The following is a 14,787-nucleotide window of genomic DNA, read 5'->3' on the forward strand; positions in this document are numbered from 1 at the left end:
TTCTTCCAAGTCGGTCAATTTCCGAAGGTTGGCAGGTAATTCGCGTCGTGGTTGCTTTCCGGCGCGTCGGTGACGGAGCGAGGTTTCGGGGATCTCGTAGATTGTAGCAGCTTTTCGTACGGAAAGATTAGGGTCTTTTTAAAGAGCTTCGAGCGCAAGGATCATACGACTTTCTTTTGGAAGAGATTCCATGTTGTGTTGTGGAAGAAATTTCGTGATGAAGTTAGGTGGTTGTTGGAGGAAGAAAGTGCGCCACTCGTTATGCTGCGCCACTCGTTATGCTGCGCCACTCGTTATGCAAGTACGTTATAATGAAATTCAAGAAGGAAATTGCTCCTAAGGAATGATTAAGCTCTCCTGTATCTCGCCCGCAACCGATCTAAAACAGACGAAATTGGTACTGTTAGAAGGAGCTCGAAAAATTCCAGTGATACTAGTTTTACTTATATAGTAGCCTCTATATAGCCGCGTAGGATACCTAAAAAGGAGGTGCATTTGCCACAAATCGGGCGATTGAGTGAAGGACTGGCAAAAGTGGAAAGCTATCTCTCGGAAAACTTGGATCTAGACTAAGTTACCGGACTAGCTATAATGCTGATACGGAAAAGAGCCGTAAGCTGGGAAAAGAGGGCAAATGCCATGTATTCGGGGAAAAGTCAGGTTGTAGTCCTCTGGTAGTTGCAAGCAGCAACTACAGTGGTGGGAGATATCCCACCATCCAGAGTGGGGCAGCCTTATCTTATCTACATACAAACAACCACCCCACCAATTGTGGGGTATAACACCTAGCCCTAACCCTGCGCGATACCTTCCGGTATCAAATGCCAAAGAGCTACTCCTACTCGACTTTACTATATTTAAGCAGCTTACTCTTACTCTAAGAAGCCTGCTCTGCACTGATATCATAGGAGAATGAGGACCTTAATGCCTAAAAGGATATTATAAAGCCTTCGATAATATTACTAAGCGATTAGTTGAGCTAGTTTATCTTAAAAAGAAGTAGGAAGCTTAAGCTCTTATTATCATTATTATTATCATTCTCATACCGCTATGCCTTAGGGCTCGCCAGATCCTCTACCACTAGTTACAAAGAAAAACCGTGCTTATAAGGCTGGACTAGAAACCTCTGTCTCCCCTATACCAGTCTGAAGTCCTGAATCCACCCACTACGGCGAAAAGAAAGGTGTCACGGCTCTTACCATGAGCCCTACACTTGGGCAATTGGCGGGCGAGACACTGTGAGGATTTCATGGTGAAGCGACATGACTCGCAACAGAGGGAGGATATCTAGAGAGCGGGAGACTCAGATTGGAACTTGGAACTTCCCTCTCTCAAGCATCAGTCAGTTGGTTAGTGGTGCACGCATAATACAGTCGTCTTGCCTGCTGCTCGTTGAGGATTCGGTGCATCTTCCTTGGTGAGCCTGTATGCGTCACCTTACACTTGCAGTAATTATGCTGTAGGGTCGAGCATATAGAGATTAGCTGCTTCCCTATAGCTGTGCGAGCATAGCATATCTGTACTATCTAATTGCATTGCTCGACGAATGTTCCATGTAACGGTCCCAGGAGTATATTGCAACTAGCTGGTGACGACTCTACGAGTTTGTCTCGAATGGAGAAAGAAGAAGAAAAAGAGTGAAACACTATGCAAGATACCTGCCGTCTTATCCTCCACATCCTTGGCCTGTGCGCCGATATCGAACAAGATAGAAGTCCACCGAATCTCGAGTCTTGGCCGAGAGTTTGCCGAGGCCTTTACGGGCCAAGCCCGTTACATTCCATTCTTCAATTATAAGTAGGTCAGCGTCTAATTAAATCGGTTATATAACGACTTATGAATTATATTATAAGTAGTAAGTGCTTAGAGTATTAGTCTTATTCAAATGGTTCTTAGTTAGCTGATAGACTCTGGCTAGCTGCTAGAATATAGCCTGGCTGGAGAGCTAGAGCTAGAAATAGCAGAAGGCTAGAGGACTCTAGAGGCTAGCAAAAGGCCTCTATTCTTTTATAGCAAATTAGATGTTAATGTAATAGCTATAAAGTAGAGGATAGAGACTTTTATTTAGCTTATATGGTACAAGTTCCTTTATATATATCAGTAGAGAGAACGGCGCGCCTTCGGGCATATCGGTATAGGAAATAATAATAATAGCGTACTCTATGACGAAGGTAGGTCATTTTAAGGAACCTGAAATCGATAGTTGAGCCGCATGTCTCGGCGGGAAAGATCCCACTTAACGCTAGTCCCAATCAAGTATGCTCGTTGCTGATTGGCATCTTGTGCTTAAAAGGTCCCGCTCAAACTGCACGTTCCTGCTTGGAACCGGAAGTTCTCAATACAAACATCAATTGCGTGAATCTCCATCCTTTGCCCACCATTTGCTGAGTTGAGCCTCATTTGGAAGTACCGGATACATAGATGGATCCGCCTTCAGCATGGGAAAGAGGACTACCCGACCACAAACTGAGTTTCCTGTCGTCACTGCATTCAGATGTCTCCCTTGTTGACGAGGGGTCGGGCCCTTGTGGGGTTGATGCTCGCAGAGCCGCAAGCTCAGGGTGACCTCGCAGATTCACGCCAGTCAACCTTGGACTGACCACGATAGGATCGTCGTGTTATGGAGGCCGTGTGTCTGTCCCGTCGACACACAATTGCATGCCCTCGGTGGCCAGTCTCAAGTAACTTCGTAAGACGAAACACATCAAAGAGCAGATTTCCAGAAGCCAGGAGCCATGGCGACGCCAACCTGGAAGCGTCGGATGGCCGTTCACTGTTCAAAGTCAAGCCAAGCTCGCCAGGGGCTGCAAGTGCATGTCAACGGCTCTTTCCTCGTCCCACAGCCTTTCCTCAATGGCCACGGCATCGAAATTAACCTGAAATGGCATCTGCACGAAATCTTGAGACGTGACGACCCCAGTCACAAGCTTCCAGGTTCTTATTTCAAGAATACTTTATTCACTGCAGGTCTGCCAACCTTCGTCCTCGAATTCCCCGCAGCCCCTTGTGATTCGGCTTCTTAGGTACTGAGGCGGCCATTGTTCATACTCGTCGTTTTATTTCCACCCTCACCATTGTCTCCACCACATACTAACCGACAAGCCGTCTCGGTCAAGGACACGGGCGGCCAAATCCTTAATGTGGCCAAGATTTTGACATCTCGGTTCGATACTTCGTCTCTCCACCATCCGTCATGGCTCCGTTTCCTTTACCATACGAGCTTATTTCGTTCGTAGTCCAGCATCTGGATCTCGCCGACATCCGCAACCTGAGCTTCTCATGCAAGAGGTTTCAGTATCTGCTTTATGAAGCGAACATTACAAAACTACTGCTCGAGGTGAGCTTGCCAATGTCACAATGAACCTGTTAAGAAGTGATGCTGATGCTACACGCCCCTCAGACCAAGGCACCTTACAGCACCGAGGCCCGTGAGGCCCGTGTCACCAAGAATTATCCATCAGCGCTGAGGCGTCTCCTAAAACGCCGCCATGCCATTGCATCCGTGGCCCCATATCTCGTCGCGGTTGTTGGCCTTGCCCACGAGTGGATATACGAGAATGGCGTGCTCTGCTATCTCACGGGCCTCGAGCTGCGCATTCTGCATCTTCACCGCTCCGAGAAGTTCGAACTTGTGGTCGACATGTCGAGATTCCTTCATGACGTCTTCAACGACTCATGCACACGCCACAAGTTCGACCTCCAGCTGCTGTACTATTCACACGATATAGTCTCATGCCTCTACACCTCTCCAAGCGGCCAGCCTGGCTGCACTGCCACGCATTGGCTTCTGGTCTTCAATCCTCTGGAAGGTCGCTTCATCAGTGTCCGCGCATTGGAGTCAATCTCTGACCTTTTTGTTCGCAACAATCACCGTTTTCTCTATTACGGTATCACTGCAGATGACGACGATGACCGCGGGCACGAGCATTGGGAAATTCACGGATTCGACATTGCAGCGGAAGAATGGCTGAACCACCCTCTCCACATCCTCGAGTGTATCGGGAACGACATCGGCTACACCGTCTGTTTCGAGATTCTTGACGATCATTTCTATGGCATCTCAAACCAGACGAGCCTAACTGAAGAGGAGATAGAATGGGAGTCGCGTTATAACTGTTTCAGGTTCCCTCTTGCACGCGACGGGTTCCGTCGCAGAGAGGATCCACCCTCTCATGGCGATCAACTTTGGCGCAGAGAGCACAACGAGGGCCCTATCGACGACAGGTGGACGTCTCTTTTTCTTCTCAGGGACGAGGCAACCGGCCATCTTCAGGCCGTCGAATCCCGGAGAGAGTGGCTCTATGGCCGCATTTCCGGGCGCCGGACATACTACACGACGCCCATCCGCTTCGATCCAGACAAGCGCTCAAAGAAACATCATCCAATGGACAACACCACCCCACGCTACATTTTGGCTAAGGTCCAGCAGTCGGCTGCTGCAAAAAGCAGGGCGCGAAATCCACATGCGGTCCATCCAGGAGATGACCATTCAGTTGTGGATGCCGTACTCTCCAAGTGCCCCATTCGCGCTTACTACCCGTCATCCCAGACTTCCATAGACGTTGTTGATGTTTCCACCTCTTTCGATCCTGCTGATCGGCGATTCCGCCTTCGTGGAAACACACGCCGTCTGTGGACGCCCGACGAGATTGCGCAGCGAAAATGCTCTCCGGCAGCAGAAGGGGCGCAGGATCCAGATGGACTTTTGCGGCGGATTGACAACCTCTACAAGAGCGAGTATGGCCTCTTGTGGCCCCCAGAGCAAGATCCATCTGCTCCCAATGCCGCGCTTTCCGACCTTCACGCAATCCTCAACCCGCCAGGACACCTTTGCGGAGGGGCCCAGGGGAGCTGGGACGAGCGCTCCATGGTGTACTCAACTGGGGCGACGGCCGAAGGCCTCAAGGCGCTGGTATTCATTTCATGGGACCCATCCATCTACCTGGCGGGAACAGCGCCGTACCCTGGCGACATGTCCTTTGGAAGAGCCGGGGATTGGACTGACGGGCGCTCAACAGCAGGCTTCGCACCCCCTCCTGCAGCTAAGGCTGCAGGTGGAGGCAAAGGGAAGGGCATCGACACTGCTGAAAACTACCCACCCTTGCAGTATGATGCCACCTCGCGTTTCACACCAGAAAACCCCGTGGTTGGGGGCGATGCCGCCCGTCCGGCATCCTGGAGAAGTATTGAGCCAGCTCAGTACCTCACAATCTCCCGCGCTTACCACTTCGCCCGTTGATCGACAGGCAATTCTTTTCAAAAAAAAACCGCTCTTCACTCGATTAAGGTCTTTCTGGAATTGGTACTCTGCATTGGCCTGTCTCGGGCGTCGTCGGGTCGATCTTGAGGGCCTCATCAGTGCGGTGACACGGATGGTTCTGCAGAATGACACATTGGGTCTGCTGAGACCCGGTGATCACAAAAGGAAAACGATAGGGGAGACAGGCGAGGAAGGCATTCTTTACATCAATATGCCCTGACCTGTACAACCGTACTTTGCGAATAGCTGCTTAGCAACATACACCAAAGTTCCCGGCTAAGGGAGTTTCGACATGTTCATGATCACTGAAAGTGCAGAGTAAGGCTTCTAACCTTACAAATCCTGAGTGCTGTGTTGTTGGGTGATCTTGTCGTCTCTTTCCGCAGCATCAGCCACACCATCACCCCTCAGAAGCATTGAGGGGTTGTTTGCCCGACTGCTGTGAAGATGGCCTACTGGATGTAGTACCACTCAAAATGCGCAACTATTTTGGGAGACTCTAAGAGCATAGTTATGCAAACCGCGTATTTGGGAGACACTAAGAGCGTAATCATGCAAGCCGAGCCCTCCCTCCCCTGGTCCAAGTTCAGCTCGCGCAGTGTGGAAATTATAGCTGAATGGCAGAGACCACTTCAAGCATGCCTTATACGGTCCCATGTTAAGCTTCCTCCTGAACATTCGTCAATACGTCCATCTTCTGTTTGGAGCACATGGCAAACCGTGGAGGTCTTCGCATATGCAATCGGTTTCCCCCTTCCAGGCATGACCGGAGCAATCGCACCCCCGGATTACGACACCAAGACCTACCCACCCAACGTGGCGCTCTCCCAAAAGTGGGAGGGAAGAAGAAGTCCCAGGCGGACACTAACCGATCCCCATTCCTCAGGTACCCCATACTGCTTGGCTCCTCACTATGTCATGCCCACGTGAGATTGTGGCTTCAACATCGAGTATCAGCCCCCTCTCTTTGTTTACAAATTTCCCTTCCGGCACAAGCCTCTCGCGTGATGCTTTTCTCCAGGTCGCCCATCTCATTTGCTGGGATCCAAAAAAAGTACCGTGAAAGCCGTGGGGTGTGGATCGGTGATCCTTGGAGACAACCCGCAATTGATATGGCACACGGTCGCGACAGATGCAAGAGAGATATCCATACCTGGATAGGAAGTCAGTCTTTTCTCTTACATAATGGCATTGTAGGTCCTACAAACCAGGAAAGCATATATACAGAAATCCTACGTTTCCCACTTGGCCTTTGAACCTGGAAACAGTGTGTTGCAACTTACCTTGGCCTCCATTGTCTCCTTGGGGCCACCGGTTTTGGAAAGTCCCACGTGCCAGAGAGTGAACCAACCAGCAACTCCCTCAATGTTCTGAGAAAGATTCATGGCTTACCCTCGGTGAACGCCTCGGGCACTGCCACGATTCATAGTGCACTCCTTACGGAGTATTCGTACTTCGAAATGAATCAGCGCTGCTAACTCGGAATCTCCGAAGCAGTCTACAGCTCAAGCACGCAGAGTGGCCCAAAGTGTCACGGTTAGCATTTCCTATGTAAATACAGTTAATTCCTTGTCTCCCTCCAAGGTACAAGAGAGCTAAAACAGTGGTTCTAATGAAGCCAGGGAAGCCCCCGGCTACGTATAGAACCCCTAAGGGCTACAGGCTTATAGCTCTCCTACTAACTCTAGGGAACGTTTTAGAGGCTTGAATGGCTAAGAGAGTGGCCAAGGCTACAGAGTGGAATGGTCTGCTACCTAAGAAACAGATGGGCAATGGAGCCAGCCAGTCGATAGAACTAGCTGTACGGCTAGTGGTCGCTCAGATCTAGGAAGCCTGGAGATACAGAGAAAACCTGCTTCCTTAGTATAGCTGGATATATCTGGAGCCTTCGATACAGTTAGTTACATAGAAAGACTAGATACTAAAGCCTGCGAATGTGGCTTCCTCGCTTGCTCCATTGAAACCGCCTTCGTGGCAGCCACTATAGCCACTGCAATGACCGCTGATTTCGCGGTCCGCAGCGACATCGACCCCGTATCGCTGGCCACGTATGAAGCCCCGTTCACTCCGATCAACGCCAAGTTCCCTCTCACCGATTACGCGGGAGCCATCATCGAACAGGGCATCACACACCTCAAAGCCCCTCGCGTGCAACTGGCCAACGTCACCTCACCTACGGATTTTCCCGAAGCTACAGCTTCGTTTAGCCAGTCTGATACGCCCGTCAGCGACTACGTCTTTCAGCTAACGCAGCAGAGCGAACTCGCCATGCCTGATCTCAAGATCGGGGAAACTCTCACGCCGGCGGCCGAACCCGACGGTGACCCTCCAAAGCCTCGACGGCAGAAAAGCACTCCACCTTGGGCCTCAAAATGGCCGCCGACCTGCCTAAGCTTGTTACCCCCGAAGGCGTGCATGTCTACGCTGACGATATGACTCTCGTGAAGAAGTTCGCCTCTATCGTCAAGGAATTCCCACAGCTATAGACCGACAAGGGTATAATTGACATCCCACCCAAAGATTGGCTGAAGGTTCCTCTTGTCGAGGGCTGGCAAAACCAGAAAGTCCGCGCCCGCTCGTATCCGCTGAGTCAGAGGGATCGAGAGGTTCTTAACAAGACCTTCAACGCCCTCTACAAACAGTGTCGAATACGCTGGGCAAAAGGCGCTGGTCCTTTTGCTCATCCCGTCTTTGTCGTGTGGGGGATGAGCCGAGGCGAACTGAAGGGACGCGTCGTTAATGATCTTCGTGGTCTAAATAAGGTGACGGTTCCTGATAACTACCCGCCTCTGAGCTCCAACGACGAACACAACAACAACGGCAACCAGGGCATTGGATGTGACGACTTCATCGGCTCCAAGCTTGGGACCTTCTTCAACGACAACACCGCCCCGAAAGGTAGCAGCACATTCAAGGCTCTGCTTCTCGGCAAGACCACGAGGTACAACACACCACGAGGTACAACAGAGTTGTGCTCGACCGTCGAGCCATTGGGAGCTGCTTCCACCTTATCCAGGATTCCTACGCAGTAGGCCATTGTCAGAGCCGCATCGAAAACCGTAAGGAAATGTCTTGGGCTGAGTACAAGCCGCCGGGTACAGTGGCAGTGATCATAAAGGACCTCTCGAAAAAGTAAGGTAAGGCTGCCTACGTTTTCTGCCTGAATTTGGAAGCGGATCCTAACAACCGTGTCAATAAAGAAATATGTCCTTCCCTACCAACCGTCCGGGCAGATTCAAGGAGATTGTCAATTTCCATACCTACGAAGGCCAGGGCAAGCGTCACGACTTATACGACACACCTCAGGGCGGAACAACTCTCGACGCACGGGATGTGAACAGTTTCAACTCGGTCATTGGGGCAAGGGATGCGTTCGACAAATGCTCACAATTATCAAGTTCTGGCGGGCCAAGGCTTCCTGGGACAGCGAAGTATGGCCTTTCATCGAGGATGTCTTCGCATTCTCCCCCAAAGCTACTCCTAGCAATAACAAGGTCGATGAGGATATCTGAGTGCCGTTGATTGTTATGTAGATTGGTTACCCTTCATTTGTCCCTGTTCTTTGAAGACGGAAAAGTCTCTTTCGCTTCTAGTCCACTTTCGAGTTAGTCCCTAGTCTCCCCTGAGAATGAAAGAGTCTGGTTTGCTTCCATGCCGTATCTGCCATGCTTTGGCTCACCAATCTGGTACTAGTCACAAGAAAACAACGATCCAGACCTGTCTGCCAGCGTGAGCTCCCTGGAAGCCGAAATCGATGAGTAGTAAATCTATTTCCAGTTGACGGGTCGCGTCATGGTAATCTTGATTGTCAAAGATGGGCGTATAAGGTACCTAACTTATGTGCCAGCAGTGTGGCAAATGCCCTAGCTATGGCCTGTCACGCGTGTATGGTGAGACAGTATGGTGATACAGAGGTCTGAATGTCTTAAGCATAACAGTGACTGGAGGTACCTATTCAGCGCTCAAATGTGCAAACCCAAGCTAGATGCTACCTGGAACATACCGGCTCAATGTAGGCTGGAAGATGAGAAATGATGCATAAGGTATCATAGTACGTCAAGACAGTGCGGTGAGCAGGGAAGACCATTGATAGTTACCATGAAAAGCTCAAAGAACCCAGACTGTCTGAACTTAAGGGACGGGACGAAGCAAACGCCAATGGACCCACGGCGTCAACGTGGTGTCCACCTATATCAGAAACTCAGTACTAGTCTTCCAGATGATTCTCAATGACTGCTGCATGGTTACAACCTACCGTCGCTCTGCACTCCGGCCGGGCTCATAACAGCCAGCCACAGCAACAGGAGACACCTCCGTCAACCAATCTCTCAACCCACAGCCCACACAAAACGCCATAGTCAAGCCAGACAATCAGCCGGCTCCCTTGGGTCAAGTAACAGACAACATACGATGCCACGGCCTGCTCATGCCCCATGTATCCGCCATCAGATGCACATGGCCGCGGACACAAACCTCATCCAAGATGGTATCGATCGTTCTAAGCTCTTTGCTGCATGGTATCGTATTGTGTAAAGCGCCCTCCATGAGCCTTCCTGCATGCCCCCGCGAATCCCATCATGGCCGAACCAAGCTCGGCACCTTCCTAGACCGCCAGATTTCACTCAATACAGGAAGAGTACCCGGCGTGTCATGCATTCAACTTGACGTAGTTACCTGCCCAAACGTCAGTTCTCATCCCTTTCAATGTCTCTCGCAGCCCTCCCGCAGGAAAGCAGAGCAAGGAACGTGGAAATATAGGGGGAAAAAAGAGAGAAAGAAAGAAAAAAGGAAAAGGAAAGAGAAAACTTACCGGGAAACTGCCCCTGCTTCCCATGCAACCTCCCCGTCCACCACTCATTCTCATTCGCCGTCCGCGTGATAACCTCAATAACGTCGCCCGCCCGGAAGCTAAGATCCCCCTCGGCCTGCGCCGAGTAGTCGTACAGGGCGATGACCGTCTCGATTTTGGGCGCCCCCGACAGCCGGTTTGGCTTGGGCTTCGGCGGCGGCGGCGGCTTCGGCTTAGACTTGGCCGCGGCCGCTGCCGCCAGCGACGCGCTCCCCGGGCTGCCGAGCGCGGGGGATACCGGGGCGGCGGAGTACGGCGGTGGCGGGTTCTCGACGCCGTCCGCCTGCTGGCTCTGGCGCCACGTCGGTCGGAAAGAGGATACCGCGGGGGATTTGGACGGTGCTGCTGCTATCGCCGCTACGGGAGACAACGCCGGTGATGACGACGTGTTTTCTGTCACGTCGGCGGTGGATGTTCCTGCCGTGAGCAGACCGGCCGGCTTGGGCCCTGCCTCGATCGCGCCGGGACGCTTGGGAGCGTACTTGGGCGGGCGCTTCTGGCCCGTCGTTTTGAACTTGACGATGGAGAGCGCCTCGGCGCGCTCCTGGACGTCGCCGCGCTTGTTGTGGAAGGCCTCCTCCAGGTCGAGCGTCAGGTCGAAGTAGCCGATATCTACCCGCTGCATGCGCTCGTGCAAGGTGTAAAAGATGTTGAGCTGCATGTAGTAAAACGACTGGAAGAGCGGCTGGATGAACTCGCGCTCGAGCGCAAACAGCTTAGGAAGCTCCTCCTTGAGCAGGTCGTTGAAGTAGTTGAACTCTTGGGTCGCCTGCTCCACGTCGTTCTCGGCCTTCCACAGGGCCTTCTCGTCCTTGGCCGTCTTGTCCTTCTTGTCCTGCAGCTTCTTGAGGGTGGCGCGGTGGCGATCGTAGTCGAGCTTCTTGTGCTCGCGCTTAATGGCCGTCTTGCGGATCACCTTGATGACGTCCATCAGCTCGTTCGCCGGACCAATTACCCTACTCTCGATCATCTCGAGCTCCGGCGCCAGCGTCTCCTGCAGGTCCTTGACCACGGCCTCGTACTCCTCGCACGCACGGATGCCTTCGGGATTGCCCTGCACCTTGAGCGTCTCGGGATCCGACATGCGGCCGCTAATCGGCTTGTAGATCTCGGTCATGGCCTTGGAAAACTCGATCTGGTGCGAGAGCATGCCATTGATGGCCTCAAAGTACTTTTTGCTCTCATCGTGGAGGCGCTTCGTCTCGGTTTCGAGTTCCTGGAACCGGCGCTCCGAATCGATGTAGACGGCGTCTTTGGTGTGCTCGCCAATGTTGAACTTTGCCTTCAGTTGTTGAGGCGCCTAGCATTCGTCAAGTCCGCCGTTAGGTTTTCCCTCCTATTCTTTTCTCTTTGGAGACATCTGCGAACTATGAAAACGGACCCAATGCGGGCGGGGCAGCAACTTACGCGGACAATCCCCTTCTGAAGGCCCTTGAAACTCATTTTCTGGCTTTAATCTGACTTAAGAGAAGCAGACTATCGCTGTTAGTTGGCAGCTTTACCGCCAGTTTCTTCTGCGAATATTGGGGGTTTGGGGAGGGTGGTCGGCGCTTGGGCCTTATGGAGGCTCTGGGGAGTCTTTTCAAGGGTTGCGCCTGATGCCTTTCTGGGCGATGACGATGCTCCCGAGGCGGTGCCGGGCTCAGCTGTTCCTTGGCTGATGGAGAGTGGCGCTGCCGCCGGCATAAACCGAACTCTGACCCTCTGCCAAGACTCGGCTGCTAATGGGTCGCAAGGGTTCGGGATACAAATGCCGAAGAGAGAAACGAATAGGGTTAGATGAATGCTCACCGCATGCTCAGTGGTTGAGTGTGCCGGATAGAAAACAATAGGAAGGTCCCTGAGAAATGCTTGAGAAACGACTATTCGAATCCTGGGCTGTGGTCATCTGCTGAAAGCACCCAGCCCTTCGTCATCTTTGAGTGACAGCATCCGGGAATTTGTGGGGTCCGAGTGATTACGACCAATCACTGTGTAGAGAAAGGTACGGAGGATTTCCGTGGAGACTCCGTCTGCGACAAAACCGATAGCTCCGTCAATCCCGCATCGCAGATTTCCTGCACTTTCTCCCCGACATCGCAACCCCAGCTCCCTCAACTACCATGGCCAATATCGCACCATCGGTCCTAAGGCAGGCGTCGCGTCTGGTATCAAAGTCATCCATTTCTGCAGCTCCGCGGCGCACCGTTCAGGTTGTCTCCCGCGCCGCCACGCCTTCGGCGCGCGGTAGTGGAGACGTCTGCAAAAGGTGCTATGTCACCCAGACAAAGTCCGACAATGCCCAGGTTCAAGTAGACACGGCCATCCGGCTGGACAGGCCAGAGCTGGAGAAGTCAGGTCTCGTCATGGAGACGCAAAATCGGTCCACGACACATGTCAGCCCGATGGCTGGTAAGAAATTACCACCCGCGCAAGCCGAGCTGCCTCGGAGCTAACGTAGTTGACAATCAGATGTCCTCAAGCAGGCAACACAGATGGACGAGGGCCAACGGCCCATCTATCTTGACATGCAGGCCACAACGCCGGTAGACCCGCGGGTGCTGGACGCCATGCTACCATACTACACAGGTGTTTTCGGCAACCCCCACTCCAGGACACACGCATATGGCTGGGAGAGCGAGCACGCGGTCGAGCAGGCCAGGGGTTATATCGCTTCCTTGATCGGCGCTGACCCTAAGGAAATCATCTTCACCAGCGGCGCCACCGAGAGCAACAACATGAGCATCAAGGGCGTGGCCAGGTTCTTCGGCCGATCGGGCAAGAAGAACCACATCATCACGAGCCAGACGGAGCACAAGTGCGTGCTTGACAGCTGCAGGCATCTTCAGGACGAAGGTTACGAGGTCACGTACCTACCCGTCAACAACAAGGGCTTGATTGACGTCGAGCAGCTCAAGGCCGCCATCCGCCCGGAGACGGCGCTGGTTAGCATCATGGCCGTGAATAACGAGATTGGCGTCATCCAACCGCTGGCAGAGATCGGCAAGATCTGCCGGGAGAACAAGGTCTTTTTCCATACGGACGCCGCCCAAGCCGTGGGCAAGATTCCCATTGACGTCAACGCCATGAACGTGGATCTGATGTCCATCTCGTCCCACAAAATTTACGGCCCCAAGGGGATAGGCGCGTGTTACGTGCGCCGTCGGCCAAGAGTCAGACTGGAGCCCATCATCAGCGGCGGTGGACAAGAGCGCGGCCTTCGCAGCGGCACGCTTGCTCCCGCCCTTGTTGTTGGGTTTGGAGAGGCGTGCCGCATCGCAGCTGAAGAGCTTGAGGTGCGTTCCTACATCCTGCGCATTGTTTTTGCCCTTGGACACTTCACATGATGAACCGCTCAATACATGCATGGCTTTCTGAAGCCTCGTGACACAGGTCATACTGTTGATAGACAGCACCTTCTCTGATTTTTTCCTCTTCTTTCAAAATTCTCGCCTACCGCACCTGCTCGCAATGCTTGTTAGAATGGTTGCTGACAGGCGGCAGTATGATCACAAGAGAGTCAAGGCCCTCTCGGACCGCCTCCTCAACGGATTGCTCTCTATGGAGCACACCTCGCAGAACGGCGACCCGGAGCACTTCTACCCCGGCTGTGTGAATGTCTCGTTTGCCTATGTCGAGGGCGAGTCCCTGCTTATGGCGCTCAAGGACATTGCCCTCTCTTCGGGCAGCGCATGCACCTCTGCCTCGCTCGAGCCGAGCTACGTGCTGCGGGCGCTCGGCAATAGCGACGAGAACGCCCACTCCAGCATCCGCTTTGGCATCGGCCGGTTCACGACCGAGGCCGAGATTGACTATGTCCTGAAGGCGGTTAAGGAGCGCGTCGGCTTTCTCCGCGAGCTCAGCCCGCTCTGGGAGCTTGTTCAGGAGGGTGTCGATCTCAACACGATTGAGTGGACCCAGCACTAGTGGACACGGCAGTTTTGATGGTATTACTGAAGGAGGAGTTGTCGGAGTAGGTGCGTTTTGGTTATGTTTCGACGGGACATATTACACAGCAGATGGCAGTAAACACGTAACGGGCAACTGAGCTCCCTCGGAAATCGGAGCAGGCAAACTTGTATAACTAGTGTATTTAGGTGGATTGGTGGAAAACGATATCATGAGTTTCGATACCTCTCGTCCCTCAAGCTAACCGGTTGCTGTCTGTCAGGTCGTCCAGATGATGTGGCCCTTGAATTTAGTCGATGTGTTTCTCAACGCTTTCACTGCGCTGGGTTTAAGGTACCAAGCAGAAGAACCCTGCAGTCTTGCGAGGTGCGCCCCGGTCTGTAAGGAACATGCCCAGCTGGCATGGCACTGTCATCGATCTGAGCCGTTTTTGATATTCTGTTGTTAGCTGGTCGTTATTCCCTCTCTTCCTTCTAGGGACGCAGCCCTAACGGACTGTTTGAACCGAAAGATCTTTTGTCAACATCCAAGACGATGCGAGCACCTTCATCGTCGTAGTAGATATGCCAGGGCTGCTGGAAACGCAAGGGTGGTTCATTTCTCCCCTTCAATTTCCCTTGAAGTTTGAAAACACAATGTCCCAATGCTATTGAGATTTCGAGGCCGTGCCTGTATACCTACACCCTCTTTGTTACGTTTGACGACAGCCAAAGGGGTCGAATTGGCGACCGACGCAGATGGTGAATCTGTGAGGGAGGTGATGCTTCTAAGTCGTTTCCGACACATGGTA

General features: G+C 52.6%; 4 protein-coding genes across 4 annotated transcripts; 3 read left to right on the forward strand and 1 right to left on the reverse strand.

The window, feature by feature from the left end:
- Window positions 1–3,193: 3,193 nt before the first annotated feature.
- On the forward strand, window positions 3,194–5,239 carry N657DRAFT_575625 (uncharacterized protein; the record flags this gene model as incomplete). The annotated part of the gene is made up of 2 exons (XM_062789116.1): window positions 3,194–3,337; window positions 3,401–5,239. 2 exons carry the CDS (start codon window positions 3,194–3,196, stop codon window positions 5,237–5,239), a joined length of 1,983 nt encoding a protein of 660 aa, XP_062646260.1.
- A 2,016-nt stretch (window positions 5,240–7,255) lies between these two features.
- N657DRAFT_635228 (uncharacterized protein) lies at window positions 7,256–8,772 on the forward strand (the record flags this gene model as incomplete). The annotated part of the gene is made up of 5 exons (XM_062791329.1): window positions 7,256–7,580; window positions 7,781–8,218; window positions 8,362–8,392; window positions 8,494–8,611; window positions 8,659–8,772. 5 exons carry the CDS (start codon window positions 7,256–7,258, stop codon window positions 8,770–8,772), a joined length of 1,026 nt encoding a protein of 341 aa, XP_062646261.1.
- Window positions 8,773–9,945: 1,173 nt separating this feature from the next.
- Window positions 9,946–11,552, reverse strand: N657DRAFT_575572 (BAR-domain-containing protein; the record flags this gene model as incomplete). The annotated part of the gene is made up of 2 exons (XM_062789115.1): window positions 9,946–11,409; window positions 11,517–11,552. The coding sequence occupies 2 exons, from the start codon at window positions 11,550–11,552 to the stop codon at window positions 9,946–9,948; spliced, it is 1,500 nt and encodes a 499-aa protein (XP_062646262.1).
- Window positions 11,553–12,211: 659 nt separating this feature from the next.
- N657DRAFT_682250 (cysteine desulfurase) lies at window positions 12,212–14,015 on the forward strand (the record flags this gene model as incomplete). Its single annotated transcript, XM_062796465.1, has 3 exons — window positions 12,212–12,500; window positions 12,561–13,384; window positions 13,593–14,015. The coding sequence occupies 3 exons, from the start codon at window positions 12,212–12,214 to the stop codon at window positions 14,013–14,015; spliced, it is 1,536 nt and encodes a 511-aa protein (XP_062646263.1).
- Between the last annotated feature and the right edge of the window lie 772 nt (window positions 14,016–14,787).

Source organism: Parathielavia appendiculata (assembly GCF_033297405.1).
Source record: "Parathielavia appendiculata strain CBS 731.68 unplaced genomic scaffold N657scaffold_9, whole genome shotgun sequence".
NCBI classification, from domain to species: domain Eukaryota; kingdom Fungi; phylum Ascomycota; class Sordariomycetes; order Sordariales; family Chaetomiaceae; genus Parathielavia; species Parathielavia appendiculata.